Source organism: Halictus rubicundus, chromosome 5 (assembly GCF_050948215.1).
Source record: "Halictus rubicundus isolate RS-2024b chromosome 5, iyHalRubi1_principal, whole genome shotgun sequence".
Classification (NCBI taxonomy): domain Eukaryota; kingdom Metazoa; phylum Arthropoda; class Insecta; order Hymenoptera; family Halictidae; genus Halictus; species Halictus rubicundus.
Window position 1 is genome coordinate 684,528 of NC_135153.1, and position 18,316 is coordinate 702,843.

The following is an 18,316-nucleotide window of genomic DNA, read 5'->3' on the forward strand; positions in this document are numbered from 1 at the left end:
TTGATTTTCCGCTGAACAATCCTCGTTGAGTAGGAGTGAAGTAGCTCGATATTAAACTTTACGGTCGCATGACTTTACCGAGCAATTCTTCGGACGAGTATCTGAGACGCGAGATAAATAGCTGCATTTAGAAAGGACATAACGTCTTTTACGGCGTTTTTATGCGTCATGCGAGGGTGATTTTAACTGCAAAATTTAGAGAGCGCATCCTACGAGTGTTGTATTGTTGATTTATGCAAACGAATCAATTTTTTGAACCTGTTACACGAGAATCTCCCCTTAATCATAAAAAAGGGTAGTGTTTCAGAGAAAAAGAAAAAAAAACGGTGAATATTTAGAAGATTTTAAAAGATAAATATATTAAAGTTTTACATAGACAGAAATTATCTATAATACTGCAGATTCATTTCTAGATACGATCGTATTGCTAATAATGATTATTAACTAACCTATTCAATTCACATCGCTGCAGTACAGCTAAAATTATACATGGCGATACTTACAATATACATATATTTAAGTTTAAAACTAAGGTAGAATGTTTATTATTAAAAAAAATTCGATTGTATAGTCATTACGAATGTAATGTTATCTATTAGCTATGTGAAATATGTAAAAGTGTTATCGAAAGATGCCTGTATTCTTAAATAAACGCCGGTTAAGTACGGTGTATAGTGAATGGATTATTCTTAAATTAAAAAGAAAAATAATATTGCCAAGTTTTCTTATTATAGTTTATTGTATTTTGTTATTTGGTGGCCCTAAAACTGATTTTAGAGAAAAGTGAAAAAATTTCTTTCAAGGTAATTTTTTCAAGTCTTCAAGGTCAGGGATGTTTTTTCTATTAACAACTATTTATGCTATGTATGTACCTCATATGAAGAGAATATGTAAAGAGAAAAAAGACAAATTCCACGATATATCATAACGTACATTTATGTCAAGATTTAAACAATTCAAATTTTCAAATTTGATGCACTTCGGGTTCCTATGATCGAATAGACCCCAAATTTTTTCAAATCATTTTCTCAACAAGTGTCAGAATCCTTGGTGAGTGAGACTAAAAAACTTTTTGGTAAAAAAATAAAGTACATCCTACTGTCCATTTAAACGAGCACTTCATTAGTATTAAAAATATAAAGAAACTGGATCAGGAATGTCTGTTCAGTTACCGTCGTAGGCAACATGGAACTAATTACAAAACAAACTCGTTTTAAAATCGTCGAAATTGTGGTTCCAGTTACACAGAGTGGGCCATTTATGTAAATGAGGACACCTAAATATCTTCGTTAACTATCATCGCGATAAGAAAACTCTCTAGAACGAGGACAGGTAGATAAGCATTATGCTACTGTTATTAGTTCGTAATATTGAAATCACAATACAGAGAAACGAAAGTTATCGTTGAAATACAAAGTAGTACAACGTTTGACTTTTTCCATTAACCCGAAATATTTTAAACTATTATCGTACGCAGAGAACAATAAAAGTAGATTTAAGGGGGTATTATTATTTAGAATGAAAAAAGGTTAGGTTATTACTGATCAAGTGTTTTAAAATTTCGTATACACGTTTGGCTATATTCCAAGATGACAGTGTGTAATTTTTATGCAATTATATTTATTATTACTCAAATTATAGCATGATTCCTGCAGCATATCTTTTTTGTGGCTCCCATATTTTATCAGTGAATTGATCAATCTTCAAATTTTACAAACATCTAAAATAGAGAATCTTGAAGTATTTTCAATTTTAATGAATTTCCGTCTTATATGACCGCCATTTTGTTCACAAATTTCGTTCTGCTTCATTTTATTTCACAAGATAAAGATTTTATTAAAACTTGAAGAGGAATGATAAATTCAGATATTATGGCAGCCATCTTGAAAGATAGCCAAACATGTATACAAAATTTTAAACCTCTCCCATCAATAATAACCTAACCTAATTTTTTATTTCACAGATTGTCTAAAATTCTCTAAATGGGAATACCACCTTAAATATTGTTTCGACAAGTTATAGTTTTCACTAAACCTAAAAGACACGCAATATTTGTAATAGTCACGTTACAAATCAAGGCCACTATGGTACAGTGTAATACTCGAGACTTACCAATTGTAAGTATACAATGATCTTTATGAAAGAATATAATATAAGTGTTTATTTACACGTTGATAGAAGTACTTTTCTGTTCTCGTAAAAGTCTATTGAAAGATCAGGATGCAAGTGTTCAGTATGTCTGCTCGACAAATCGGAGAACAAGTTATACAGTTTCAATATTATATGTCGTGACCACCATCGCGTGATTCTGCACCTCTGGATAGGTGGAGATCGGTTAAAAAAAATGGATCGAAGAATTGACTTTGACTTTGAATCTCAAGGTCAAACTTTTCTTTTTATTGCATCCTATAGTAGTCATCGCGACGAACAAAAGTCTTGAAGGAGCCGTGGGTCTCAAGTCAACCGTTCTGTTAGAAAACGAACTTAAACTTTCGTAAACTATTTTATTCTATATGTCTACAGGGTGTCGCAAGATGGTACAAACATGGATGGCGCGATTCTACATGAGAAAATATAGAACAAATGTTTTTCATTTGACTCCTTTCCGAGAAATTTGAGTTTGATAATTCGGCGAACACTCGTGCTATTGAATAGGGATCGTCTGACGCGACTGTTCACGAATTCTACTTCTTAAGACCGCCAGGCACGCGAACGTGGTGGATTTTTAAAGCGAATGTTTTTGAAAACGAGGCGTCGAATGAAAAAAATTTATTGTATATTTTCAACTGATTCTCTCGTATAGAATCACTCCGTCCACGTTTGGACCATTTCGAGACACCCTGTAGACAAATGGAATAAAATAGTTTGCGAAACTTTAAAGTTGTTTTCTGAGAGAACGGTTGACTTGCGACCTATGGTCCTTCGAGACTTTACGTGAGTGTTATAGGATGAAATAAAAAACAATTTTGATGTTGAAAAAGAATCAAGGTCAATTTTTCGGTCCATTTTTTTCAACAGATCTTCACCTATCCAGGGGCGCAAACTCACGCTACAGCGGTCGCTGTAACTGTTCCTTGCGTCATAATCCTTCGTTCAATAAATTAACTTCTCGTAATTACATCACAGTATATTGTACATCGGTAGATCAGTAAACAAACGCAAGTAAAATTCTGTTTCAGCGTAATATTCCCCATTCATTGCTCCCCCTTGGGTATTGTATGCAGTGTAATTTAATGTTGTATACAATAAGAATTACCACTTACGGTTATTAATCGTTTTCGCGTTAACAATACGCGTTAACATAACAGAGGAAATTATTATTATTATTATTATTATTATTATTATTATTATTATTATTGCGATTTTCTTTTCACACAACCATTTGATTCTTTGGCGATCGACGTTCGGTCTTATATCGCTGATTACCCTTATTTTTAATAGAAACACGAGCAGAAACAGTTTATACAGCGATCTGTTAGGTTGCAACTTAACACTTAACGCACAAATTTATTTTTCTCGGGGACGAAGTTTAAATACACTCCCAATTAAAACGATAGTGGATATCAGATTCTCAGAGATAGATTAAAAATTGTCCGAACTCGGTGAGCGATATAGAAACATTAAATTTTAATAATGTAATGTATAATTGCAAAAGTTATAATTTATTGTAAATTTGTCCATTATTGATGAAATAGGGTCGGCGAAATATCACATTTTCAAAAATGAAACGTTTATTTAACAAGAGTGAAACAAATTGGAACCAAAATCTACATTTTAGATATCCTCAACGGCTCTCAATGAAATATAAATCATGGTAGCACTCTAACCAGTGGAATGTTTGCAAAAATTAAGTTGCTACCACGAATGTGTAACCCTTGCAATTTCACTTTTTGTTTCAGTTTACGTACAAAATACGGTTATGCATAAGCAAAAACTTACCACACTTCTGTTTATTCTGTTTCAATCCAATCTATCAAGACAGTGTAAACATATTATTTAATAATATATGACTTATATATCATTTTGTATATTCGATACCGTTGGTCCCGAGGGACTAATACAACGTTTAACGTGTTTAATGACGGTAAGCGGTGACATTCATCTGGTGATACAAACCAATACACCGTCAGTCTTTCCGCCGTACCAATACGCGCTGAAATCATTGTACCCCTTTTGCTCATTTTACACTGCATTTTTGTCAATTCCTCTTTTCACACATGATAATCAAACTGCGGATTTTATTTCATCTTGCACAAATCAACATTCTGGTGCTAAAAGATAATGTTTCTATACCATTCGTCGCAATTGGAAAATCCTGTGTCACTGAAAATCTAACAACAACACACATTCGCTACCTTTTGTCCGCGAGTGTATTTTACAATTTCAACTATTTCTCCACTTCCTTTCGAAATCAATGCCACCATTCTTGGTGTTCGATTTGTGAGAAGAAAGATTCTCGTGAACATCTCAACTGATTTCCTAGTGATCATTAGCCCTCGGTTGGAATGGTAGCATGTTAACAAATATGATCCAAACACAATAGCAACTTAATTAATGTTCAGGATTTGTCACAAAACTAATATTTGTATTATGTCAAAAACGTACTAATATAAACTGTTACGGGTCGTCAGAGACTCAACGATACAGGGTGTCCCAAAAATGTCGGAATGGTTCCCAAGGTCATTTGAAGTAACATAATTAGCGATAATTTCCGCCTCGGCTTAGTTAAGGAGTTATTAACGAAAAACGCCAACCAATCGGAGCGCGGTTTTCGTTAATAATTCCTTAACAAGGGTTCGGAGAATATTTTCGTAAAGGAAAAAGTTCCTCCAAATGACCTCAGGAACCACCCCTTCCAAGTTTGTCCGACATTTTTGGGACACCCTGTGTCGTTGGGTCTCTGAAAACCCGTAACAGTTTACATCGTTGATTTTGTGGAAAATTTGCGGTATTTGTTAGCATAACACAAATATTAATTTTGCGTCAAATCCTGAGCTTTATGTAAATTGCTGTTGCCTTTAGATTATGTTTGTTAGCATGCAATCGTTCCTGCACCTCTCTCACACATCTTAAGATTCTTCGCATTGTTTCATTCGAACGGTAAAAGTTCTCGCAATTTACATTCTCAAAGTATTCTACAGTCTCATTTCCCATTTTGGAATCCTGCGGATCATCTATTCAAGTCATTGCAAAGCGCGAAATACGAAATTCGAGTTTGACAACGGTAACCAGGCATACTCGAGCATTCCAGCTCTCGCATTCATTCACACAGCAGTTGGTCCGTGGTGTTCACTTCAGTTGCACCAACACCATGAAGTAGGTGACCATAGCTCCCAGTACCTAAAAAGTATCGCAATTTTTATATGTAGATTATTTCGGGCAAGACACGCATTCGGTTTGTGCATTTGAAATGTACGATTTCGTACACAATATGGTGGATCTAATATCAAGATCACCTTGATACCTCAGAAAATACAAGGCCTTAAAAAATCGAACTTTCTTTTTCTAATGAGCCCCTTCGGATACGATAAATTTCGTTTCAAACATTTTTTTATGAAGTCAATAAATAATGAGTTATTTGAAGTAGTAATTTTTATTGACTCACCTTGTATTTAATTTTAGATATTAAATTTTTATTTTAAGTAGAATTTATTTCACTGTTAATCAATACGATTTTTATGTATGTGAGTAAACACAATAATGGCGTTTACCTTCATAAATATATTTTACTGAGAAGAAAGTATTGTTTCTTTGATGTTATTGAAAATCGGACATTTCACATGCAACAACCTAATGCAAGTTGTTCGAATGATCTTATAATGGCAGCACGTGATCTTACCGAGGCAAACAGATCTAGAGACACCGTAAAGAACTTCGCCCCCGAAATTGACATGGCTTTCTGACACTGCTGGCACACAATTTGTACGAATGTTTTTGCTTCTTCTGATCCGTCGTACCAGTGGCAGGAGTAAGCGGCTTCCATCACCGATGAGCTCTGTATGCGACAGACATAGAAAAATCAATACGTGTCAATAAGCTCCAACACAGTTTTGGAGAAAATATATTTTAGCCCTATAGACCCTCAAGTGGAAATTCAATGTGTACGTTAAAAATAATACTTAACATTTATCTCTATCGGAATGGTCAATAGTTAACTCCACAAATAGTTGTATTATTTATAATTTCACATTGAATAATTATTAGAATAAATTTGAGTGAGGACGATACAGCCCCAGTAGTTCGCTCAGGGGTTAATGGAACTACAGTAATGCTTCGACATATGACAATGACAAAATTTATTTATTTTCAATTCTTATTCCACGAAACTTTTACCAGTATGTACGCGCCATTTTTCTGATTAAAATGGGTCCAAACACGGTACAATTAAAAGATTGATACATTTGATTGTCGACTGTACGTACCTCTTCAATTAGGCGATTTCCAAATATGCAGAGCAAAAATACTTGTCCAAGGGAGTAGACCAAATATCCAATTGTCGAGAAGGAGTACACGTTAATACCATTGATCTGCAAGTTACATAAAAAAAATCATTTTTCTTGGGGGCTACGCTGAGACATTGAAGAAAAATATTTGCCACGTTACTACAGACGTGGACAGTATTTGACGAAATAAATATTTCAAATAGGGTAAGGGACCAATTACTGTGGGGGTATCAATTACTGTGCCTATATTAATTATACTCATTTTTATAGAGATATTAAACTTTTTTCATTAAAATCGGTTAATATATAAATATACAGAGTGAGTCACCTAACGTTTGCACCTCAAATATCTTTGTTGTTTCTAAAGATACGTAAAATATGGTAAGGAAAAAGTTGAATGGTACAATGGGGATGACACGATACCATAAAAAAATTTTGTTTTTATGTCATTTTTTTAGAGATATCAAAGTCACCTTGACTTTTTTAAGTGGAATCACCCTTTTTTAAACACCTACAATGATAGTCCCTTTCACTAGGAATTCAGTGACTATATTATTCCAAGGTCATTCAAGGTCAAGGACAGAGAAAACGTATAAGATTTCGAATATGAAAGCAGAATACGTTTATCACGATTGAGACTTGTAGGAAATAGTAAACATACTATGGTCGTAGTTAAAGTAAACATACTAAGGTTCTTGAATGTTATTGTTATTCAGCATTCTTATTTACTATCAGTATGTTTCCAAACGCGATTCCGCTATGTCTTATTCAATGACTGAAAAGTGTGATATGATGACGATTTACTGTGAATGTAGACAAAATGCAGTGCTGGCCAGGTACCCAGAGCGAAATACTCCTTCTAAACAGACTTTCATTAATACATACAGGTTGTTTCGAAGTACTGGAAGTGTACATGCAACACAGCACAAACGAAAAAATCCCACGACTAATGAAGACAATGAAATTAATATTTTAGCAGCTATAGCTGTCAATCCTGATGTGAGTACGAGAAAAATTTCCCGGAAAGTAGCGTAATACGAATTCTGGCCCGATATAAATTTCATCCGTTCCACATATCGCTCCATCAAGAATTGCACGGGAATGATTTTCAAAATAGAATTAACTTTTGTCGATGGGGATTGCTTCAAAATCATTAATTTTTTTCTAATGTCTTGTTTACGGACGAAGCAACATTCACTAATCATGGCTCAATTAATTTACGGAACGCCCATTATTGGTCTGTGGATAATCCGCACTGGCTGCGAGAAATTATCATCAAAGAGAATGAAGTGTAAACGTGGGTGTGGTATTTTGAACGACAAAGTAATCGGACCATATTTCGTTAACGGAATGATGACGCGACAGAAATACGCTCAATTTTTGCAAAAAGATCTGCAAATTTTGTTAGAAGATGTCCCTTTACAAAATCGCTATGATATGTGGTACCAACATGACGGATGTCCTGCTCATTATGCACGAGTAGCAAGAGAAACGTTGAATTCTCGATTTCCAAACCGATGGATTGGACGAGGCGGAACTGTTTCGTAGCCAACACGTTCGCCTGATTTAAATCCAGTGGATTTATATTTATGGGGTCTGCTAAAAGAGACCGTGTACATAGATGCTCCAACAACAGTTGAAGATATGCGTCAGCGTATCATCACAGCTTGTACGAATATCACCTCGGATGTACTTATCAGAGTTCAACATTCCTTCAGAGCTCGTTTACATCAATGTATCGACGTAGACGGCCATCATTACGAATATTTATAAAATACAGGTATTCTGTTTCCGTATTTTAGTTTTATACGTTTTTTCTGTCCTTGACCTTGAATGACTTTGGAAAAATATAGTCACTGAATTCCTAATGAAAGGAACTATCATTGTAGGTGTTTAAAAAAGGGTGGTTCCATTTAAAAAAGTCAAGGTGACCTTGATATCTCTAAAAAAATGACATAAATACAACATTTTTTTTTTGGCATCGTGTCAGCCGCATTATACCATTCAACTTTATCCTTACCATATTTTACGTATCTTTAGAAACAACAAAGATATTTGAGGTGCAAACTTTGGTGACTCATCCTGTATATATATATGTTATATAACTTTTTTAAATATTCATTATGTTTTAAAAATACATATAATTGATATTGGCACAGTAATTGGGTCCCTCACCCTACTATTTAATTTTTTAAATTCCATTTAGCAAAAAAAAATATAGTATTTCAAATAGGATGTATAATTTCAGAAATAAAATATTTTTATGTTGACAATCTAAACTATACAGTAGAATATTTCGTGCTGTGCGCATACCTTAAACTTAATAGGATTGTTTACTACCTACTACTTAAGATACTATTTTATCGACCTCTATGTCTGTATAGATCTAATTTGTTGTTCTATATAGAGTTAATATGAACTTCGAACTTTTTACGATTACGTACTTTGGTAGCTTGGTAGGCCAGCAATGTCAAAGTGATCGTAGTAGACAACATGTGTAACAGCAAAGCGACGCCATATGCGTCTCCTACTGCAGTAACCAGTCTGAAACAAGAAGAGTTGATTGGTCGTAATTACAATGTTAATTGTATATAATGATTGAGTACCACAACACCGTCAATAAGTAATAATATAAATCTTTTGGTCCAATAGTGAAAAAGGTTATCTTTTTAAGAGTGTCCAAAAATATTTTGTAATAAAAATATATATTTTTATATTGTCCACACCATTAATAAGTGGGAAACACTGTATGTATAAGAAATTATGAAAATCACAGATTATTATCATATTTATTATCTTATAAAAATCCTGAAAATGATCGTTTCTTTATCTTCCCATCATTTTTTTATTATGTCATCAGATCAGGTAAGTAAATTTTATACAGGAATTCATAATTTATATTAATTTAATAGATTACAATAATAAGAACAATTTACTACAATATATATACAATATATATATAATGTATTTAATATAACTTTTATCAGAATATAATATATTTTTACGATTGATAAGAATACAATAATAAAATATGTAAATATTTGTATAATAATTGTATAATAAAACAGAATTTATATTTTATTCATTTATATTGAAATGAACTAACAATTAATAGAAGATACTGCAAAAAAATCGAATTTTTAATATATTGTTTAAACAAGTGACATTTGTTGAAATTTTCTCGCGCGACTAAATTTCCCAATCAAATTCAATTTTTTTCGACCGCTGGTTTCCGAGATATCTCAAAAATCGTGGTTTTCACCCCCAACATCGAGGGTTGTTTTCACTCCTGCGATGGTTGCCGAAAAAAAAAAGAGAAACTCGTGTAAAATATTTTTCGAAGAACTATGTACGTCTCGCCTAAGTTTCGTCAAAATCGGCTTGTGTAACTTGGCCATGTTCCCTCGTAAGTTTCGCATTTAAGCCGGTAACAGGTCCGGCAACAGGTTCTCGTGCATCTCCGAAACTCAGGTGTTCGCGTCGTGGTTGAAAGGTAAACGTGAACGTCAGTCTCACGTTTCGAACGGTACCGGTCGTCCGCGAGAAGGAAAAGAACGTGCGGGTACACGTGTTAGACACGTATACCGGCGTTCACGTGAACGCGAGCGTACAACCTCTGAATTGTCCAATAAATTGTCCAGTCCACACCGTACGTCCCCAGTTGCGGTCAATATCGCGCTCTCTCAGAATAAATACTTCACCACCGTGGGAACACACGCAACCCCCGGTTTCTCCGTTGCCGAAGAACCTATAGGAAACACCACGCGTCGCTACCTCGGTTTTCTTTGAAATTTAGTTCGAGCCTTAGACAACTGTTCCGACTTATTTGTTTCTGCTCTCTTCAAAGAGTCCCTTCCCTTTGAAACGGCGGAGCCTGATTTTTACACTTCCACCTTTGCGATCGATCGGTACGTGACTTGTCACGCTGGATGCTTTTGCTCAACTTTAGACTCTGTTGGAATTCTGTTTGCGGGGGGAAGGGGGTTGAAATCTATGAACGTAAACTCGGTGTAATTTGAGAACAGTGAATATCATCCACTAAATACAAATTAAAAATTAATTGAGTCAAATTGATACATATAATATTTTCAACTTATCAAAATGATTGAAGAACGACTAAAACGTCTACCTGGCTCCCGTCTCTTGCAATTGTTGCAGGAAATTTTTATTTTTCATAAAAATCGCCAGTCTAATGATCATCTTTCACCGAATTATTTAATGTTTGTCAATAAGATTTACATGGCAGAAATGAAAGTCTGCTGGTTGCACAATAACGCAAGTTTGTACACGAGAGCGCTCGCAACAAGTTCGCGACCAGTGAAGTCTTACACATAATCGATCATTGAAATCGCAGGAACTTAAAAATCCATTTGCGTTGCTAGATGCAAGGCAAAACCTCGAGTAATCAGAATGTGTATTGACTTTCCATGCGCGTATGCTCAACCGCCGGAAATTTCTGTTATTGAATTATTTATCGAAGGTGCAATTTGCATCGGACACAGTCGTTAACCTTATGAATTATGAGCAGTTAAATATTGACTGAGCGAACGATGACGCAGTGAACCAATGAATCATTTTTTAAATTATTTTTCACTTGCAACGTCGGCTGCCGCAAAACGTAATGTCGTCAAATAATATCCCATATTATTAAAATTTTTTAAGTGTCGCGTTGTATTGGTCCGGCGACTTTTCGTCCACCGCTAAGAGGACACTTCTTCTGTATCAGTCCTAGACAATTTTCGACGTTCTTTACGATTTAAATAGGGTATTAAACAGCATATGTCGCGATAACAAACCACTAGGAAGCGTACGCACGGATTTATTCGCGAGTGAAGGTCAATGTATTGCTCCGGCGGAGTTCGACCGAGAAATTTCCAAGTATCGCGGTGTGTTGGTCCGGCGACTTTTCGACTTCCGATCAGTTTCGGCACTGCCTTATTAGTGCAATACCGGTATCAATATCGTACCGGTTTCAAGTCCCTGCCTTTGCCCATCGCTGCAACGGACAATTTCGATAGCCATCACGAAAGTGTACGATGTAATAAAGTTACACGAATTCACGTGTGCATCTGGCAGAGATTATTATCCTAATGGAAGTCTCTCATTGTTATGTTCGCGAAAGCGGAGGGGACTCCTCATTGTCGTCGTAGATTACATTTCCATGTAGAAGCGAACTCCGACTGGGAATCGAAATGGGAAACTAGGTTATACCGCCGCCAAGGCGTCCGTCATCGTGACGAACTTCGAAATTGCGACGCGCTGTAATTTGAGCTTGCTAATTGAGAATTAGCTAGCAATTCCCGAAACTTTATTTTCGGTCGTGCGATAAAAATCCCGTCCATTATTCCGATCGGTGATCGAACAGATCGACTGAACTTTTTTTGGGAAAGTGGTAGGTTTCGTGACATTAATAGAATTGTTTACCGCGAATTATTTCTCGGTTGTGGTCTAACGTAAAAAAAAAAAAATAATTAGCACGAACTCGTTAATTTAATATTAAGATTATTCACATTTAAACTACTCTTTCTTTTTATTTTTATACTATTTGTATAAAATAAATATTTTTATATATATGTGTTGATGATTCAGATTTTTTGATATTTTTCACAGCTACCTTTACAATCAAGAAAGTAAACAATACTATATGATAATATATCGTCCCTGATAAAATGAACTTGTGTAATAAATTTTGTACTAATCGTCAGAGTCAGTAAAGTACACCGTCCCTGGAGGGTTAATATAGATTTAATATAAGTTTCTAAACGGAACATTGCCTTCAGCCAAGCCAACCATGAAAGTAATAACATGGTAAACATCGATCTACTGCGTGAGTCTTGATCTATACACACTGACTCACTTAAGTATACGTACACCCTTTAAAACAGAATAGCTTTTTCTAACTTAAATTTTTTCAGACGTTAGAACAATTGGTTTATTGGACGAAGCGAAAAAAGAAATTTCAAAAGCAATTGCAAATGGTCGGAATTCTGGAGAAAATAAAAATGGTTGAAAATACTAAAATTTTTATAAATTCTTTTATAACGTATTGAAAATTTAAAAAATGTGTTATTAGACATCTGTTAGTTTGCACTTTTTGAAAATTTCGTCGAAGTCGAAAAATTTAAAGGCCAAAAATCGTGAAAACGGCGAAAAGGTTTTCACTATTAGAAAATAAATGTCGATGGTACTCCCATTGCAAATGAAGCCACTAATGATGCAAGTCTAATTACTTACCTAACGATGTGCTTGTGCCTCTCAACCCAATATTTGATAGCGCTACGGACCAGCATTTCTTGATTTTTCGTCAATCCGTTTGGTCCTATATTTCCGTTATATTGTCCACCAGCATTTGTCCGGAAGTTCGCCGTGAAATCTTGTCGATTGTTATAGATCCTTCGAAGATCCATGTCCAACATATTGTCTCCGCCGGTTGGTGTGGCTGGTGGTGGCACATCGATGTCCGCCACCTGTTTCGCACTGGTAGCCTAACAGAAAATAATGCAGAAGTGTCGCGATAAGTATGACAATCTCCTACACGATAAGTGTGAAACAAACATCTCCACTGCTGTGGGGTATACCCCTCGAGGGACCGTCGAAACTCAACCGCTCGACTCGGCCGAGAAATGTAACACGATGCGAATCAGGTATATCGGTGAGCCAACACAACATTTTCTCATGAAAATTATACATAATATTTGTCACATTTTTCTGATTAATATGATACCAAATATGATATAATTACCTATTAAAAATAACCAGATTTACAACAATGTCTTCCTATAAGAGACAAACCTTTTTGCACACATATCGTGTAGGAAACTCGTTTCGAAAGTGACCTTCGTATCACCTTCACGCGACCAGTTGTCAAAACACTGCAATTACTATATTACTAATCGCTTTAAATTCTACAACTTTTATTGGAATCATTTTCGCGTAGTGTTTAAAATAACGACGATATTTCAGGGGGGAGGGGGCAAATATCTTTTTTGAAAAATAAATTTGATGAAAGTTATGTAACCTCAAAAAGCGAGGGAGACGTAATTTAACGATGGTTACCTCGGAGCGATATTTACTATATAAACCTTGGGCGCATTCTAATTAATTGTCTACAACTGTAACGCCTAAATGCAATTATTACCTTAAACAATTCACCGCTGTTTGGCACAACAGTGTCCAACGTTGCGCTGAACTCCATCAACGGTTTCATGATGTTCTTCAGATGTTGGATTTGCTCGCAAGCAAAGAGGAGCCACGAGCAGAACAGTGCGTCGAAAAGATTCGCGTCCATCATGGCGAACAGCAGAAAGTAGAATTGGAATATGAGCGTCATAATGTGCGCCATTCCGTGGCTAGCGTCGAATGGGTACCAGGAGTACAGCATGAGTCTTGGTACCTGATCAAACAGAAAGAATCCGATCATCTCGACCCGGCAAATGGTTAGTTTGACGAAGACGTTTCCCTTCACAAGTACTGATCCTTATTTGAAAAGAACTGTAGACGAAACAGTAGCTACATTAAACAAACTGGGCGGGTACGTGTAATTTTTACAAACTGGGATTGCAGTTTCCTTTCGATACAACACGACGATGTTCTGTTCGCAATAAGAAAATCTCTATCCCCTCTTCGTCTTTTGAAATTGTCCGACCGCTTGGTGCCGAAACGAGAGGTCATGACATATCCTATACTTTTATTGTCTGCCAGAAAACTTTATGGGACCCGTAAACTCCACTCCAGTTTATTTACACTCCTATGGTCCAATGGAGCGGACCATTGTTCTGGGTCTACTCCGGAACAATGTCAAGCCGAATGGGTAGCCCCATCCGTAATACGTCGAAAGCCGCCCTAAGCCCATCGCCTTGTATGGAAAGTACATCATCGTGAGCTAAATACTAATTTTACTTCAACCCTTCTGGGACGAAGTGCACTATACTGACTCTAAGGAATATTTTAAAATTTATTGGATGATTGCAAATGTTTATGCCTGATTTTCAGGAACCCCAAGGCCTTGAAGAAAATGCTCAATCGAAATCTAATTGTTCGATATTATTATTACCTCGACGAAGGATGTTTCGTTGGTGACAGGATCGACGACCTTTTTCACCGAGTCGCCGATGAACGTGATGGTGGTCCAAGAAATGGTTGACAGTATCGTGGCACCCACAACAGCCATCAACAGTAGTCTCATCTTCTTAATTGCTATCTGATGATACCGAGCGTTGCTCTCGGCAAACAGAGGGTGGCTGTTGGGATTGTTCCAGATGGCGAATGTTCTGTAAAAGAGCTTAGTTCTAACCGCGAAATAAATCAGCTTGACCATGGTATGCGTGAAGAAGAGCATCGTGATCGTGTTCGCTGTCAGCACATCGACGTCGGCGCTCTCGATCATCAGATTAATACCACAGAGCCCGAACTGGAGGAGGAGCAGGCTGAGGTTTACCTGAAGATCATTTAATTTCAGAGTAGAGTTTTTAACATGTTTTAAGGTCTCACGTATTTAACACGTTCACTGCGAATTTAGCGACCATCAAAATTCGGGAAAACCGAAGCAATTTATTTAGGCCCTTGCCCTAAGATAACGTCTCAGAGACACAAACGAAGAAAACGATATTTTATAATGAATATTCATTGAAAGTTGTAGTGTTTAAAGGCGTAAATATTTATATGATAAATATTTTAAATATAATTAAATTTATATATTTATAATTGTGTATCATTGATTTTTGTTCTAGGAATAATTTTATTGTTTAAAATAAACAATAACCTATAGCGATCTATTTTGACTTACAATGCTGAAGATCTTGTGTATGAACTTCGAGGAACTGTCCTTGTAGTAATTGAACAAAAAGTGCCCGCTGATTTTCATTAACGTGATGTTCGGGCTTAGATCGGCGATCAGCCCCTGTTGTTTGAACTTCATCATCTGCGACAGAAATTTCAAAGGACCGATTACGTTACCCAATCCAGCTTAAACTGCTTTCGTAGATGCCGATGTACAGTTGCGGACAAAAGCATTACTCTATTAGGCAATGTGCCCAAAAAGTTATTTCAACATTGCTAACAAAAGTAGTAATAACAGAAAATAGAAGTCACGACTTTAAAATTTTTGATCTGTGACTATAATGAAAATTTAAAATACGCCTTCTCTGGATTTACAGTGGACCCAAGAAATATTTAAACAATACATTTTCGACTCTCGAAAAATTGTGGATATTTAAATTGTGATAATTTTGTAAAAACAAATAGTACAACTATACGCCAGGATTTAGTTTAAAGCTTGAAGCATTTACTTTCGCAAAGCAGTGTCCATTTCCCTCTAAGATACTTTTACTCTATGTAACAAGTGGGAAACTGAAGACCCATTTTTCCTAAAAATGCTGCAAACTCAAACATCTCCGAAAAACTTTCAAAAATCTTTCTCGTGAATGAAACAGCCATTTTAAATATTGGATCCTGTCTTTGTAAAGTATTTTGTTACGATTCTTAATGTAATGTATCAATACATGCCCAGTAAGCAATTTGCTCTTGATTTGCTATGAATCTGCCACCAAATCCATGCCAAATCTATGCCAAACCTTGCCCTCGTGAAGAGGGCAGGTCGGTAGCACTAAAAACAGACCTTACCTTGCATTAAGAGAAAATATCGGGCAAACTCGTTATCGTGATTATTTTAAATTTTGTAGATATTTAAATTGTTGAAAATACATGAAACTTAAAATTATATTAAAAGTTTATATAAAATTCTGTTTTCCCTCCTACAGAGAGGTTTATTCCGATTTTGCTTGATATTTAGCGTAAGGTTAGGTCCGCTCTTAGTGCGATCGACCTGCCCTTTCCGCGAGGGCAAGGTTTGGCATAAATTTGATACGGATTTGCGCTTGCAAACTTTGCACTCAATTCCTAAGCCATCTGTTTCCGCATTAGACTTGGAATTGTCTATGACGTTGTACACAAATTAGGCATTAAGTGCTGATATTTTAAAATATAATGAAAATTTTACATCTATTTTACATTATGAATCAATACATGGTTATAGATCCAGTATGGGTCTGTTTTCGAGGCAATCAAATTTGAAAATTCAACCCGCGGTGTATTATTGTTATAGTTGAATTATGTCATGTTCCACTTGCAGCATTTAATACGATATCATCAACTCTCTACTAATTTCATTATTTTCTGCCTAATAATTTACATTATATAAATCGGGTAACGCCGCATCATTTACAAATATGTTAACAATATTTCCATGGACACATTAACAATCAAATAAATCACTTTTTTCTGCATTCAGACTAACAATTTCAGAAAGAACTTAAAATTCCCTCCGCTTTTGCAAAAGATACAACTATTTCAACCGAGCACTTAAACACTCGAAAAATTTGGAACAATAACAATCATCTTTGGGCGTCCACTGCTTTAAATCCTATAACTTTAATTTGAAACAATTTTCGCTTCCGAGCATTGGCGCATCCGACAGATACACTGAAAAACTATTATTATTTCTAACAAGGGAAAACGACTCGTATACAGTCAAACCTGTTTTTGTGCGGTAGATAGGGACCGCATTAAAGAAACCGCACAAAAAAAGATATTCACAAACTTCATAAATAGCTATAACAAATAATTTTTTACAACATATTAAAGAAAATTTTTTTATGCGGTGGAGAGAGACCGCATAAAAAAAGTCTCACTTAGAAAATATGTCAAAGATTTATGAAATAGCGAGAAAGTGCTTTCCAAACAAAATAAATAATCAACTTACACATGGAAACATTTAACAAAAATTTAATTTCTCATTTTAAACATAGAGAAATGTTCAAAATGCACATAATTCAATACTACTCGTCGTAGTCTAAAACGCGCATCTTCTTGTGATGAGGACATTATAAGGGTGTTATAATATCGCATAAAAAAAGTCGCTAAAATATCGCATAGAAAAGGACCGCACAAAAACAGGTTTGACTGTATTCCATTCTGACTCAAACTCCAACCAATCCGTAACCCCGAAAGGTTCGTAATAATTCGATCACCCACTGCAAAGTAGCAAAGGAGACGGTCAAACACTCACAGACGGCCAAGATGCAGATACTCTGGCGAGTAACTTGCAATATTCTTGCGCGAGCGATTCTCATGGCGCGAGCGAACACGTTTAAAATAATGCCTACCGAACCAGTTCGGCTATCTCGGATGTGTCCGCACAGGCCACGAGAGTCGCTCACGCAAGAAACATCGCGCGTATTCGCACTTCAACATTCGAATCGTGCAAGGCGAGGTCTCGGTTTCGTGTCGCGAAACGGGCCGGCCTTGGTTTCCCGGGACCACCGGCCCGGGGGGCACCGAATTCTCACCTTGAAGCCGGCAATTAGTCGCACCAATTATCCAAAAGAATCCACGGTGAGGCGCGAGCTCGCCGTGAGTTCGCAAAGGGAGGAATCGGCGTGTCGGTGATTAGGGCACGCGGTATCGACGAAAACTAACGTAGCGAGTCGGCTGACCCTCGATTGCCGGCCCCAGAGGGGGGGTTGGTTTCTTTGTCGGCGTTCCTTCCACTCTTCTTTTTTTTTTCCCGCCCTCGCCGCGTTGGTCGCCGAGGGCTGCCACCTGTCCACCTGTTCCAGCGATACCCCTCCAGGGTATGTCCCTTCGAGGGGGGCACCAAACGTGGACCAATCCGCGAAGGGTACCGAGGCGCAGACGTTGTTGCCGGATTGCCGTGGCCATGTTGTTTCTTGTATCGTCGACATGGAGCTATCTAATCGTATCAATTATTCAGATTTCGACGACTGGCGAGTCGGCAAGCGCGAGCCAACAGCGGTGGGAGGGGGTTGGGAGAGGGGAGGAAGAACGCGCAAGGAGAAGGAGAAAATTATAAACGA

General features: G+C 36.5%; 1 protein-coding gene across 1 annotated transcript; it reads right to left on the minus strand.

Moving 5' to 3' along the window:
• Positions 1–5,063: 5,063 nt before the first annotated feature.
• On the minus strand, positions 5,064–17,936 carry Orco (odorant receptor co-receptor). Its single transcript, XM_076787522.1, has 9 exons — positions 17,789–17,936; positions 15,229–15,363; positions 14,497–14,880; positions 13,582–13,836; positions 12,678–12,928; positions 8,888–8,987; positions 6,423–6,527; positions 5,840–5,995; positions 5,064–5,340 (listed from the first exon to the last, which is right to left on the minus strand). The coding sequence occupies exons 2-9, from the start codon at positions 15,361–15,363 to the stop codon at positions 5,290–5,292; spliced, it is 1,437 nt and encodes a 478-aa protein (XP_076643637.1). The 5' UTR covers positions 17,789–17,936; the 3' UTR covers positions 5,064–5,289.
• Positions 17,937–18,316: the final 380 nt, after the last annotated feature.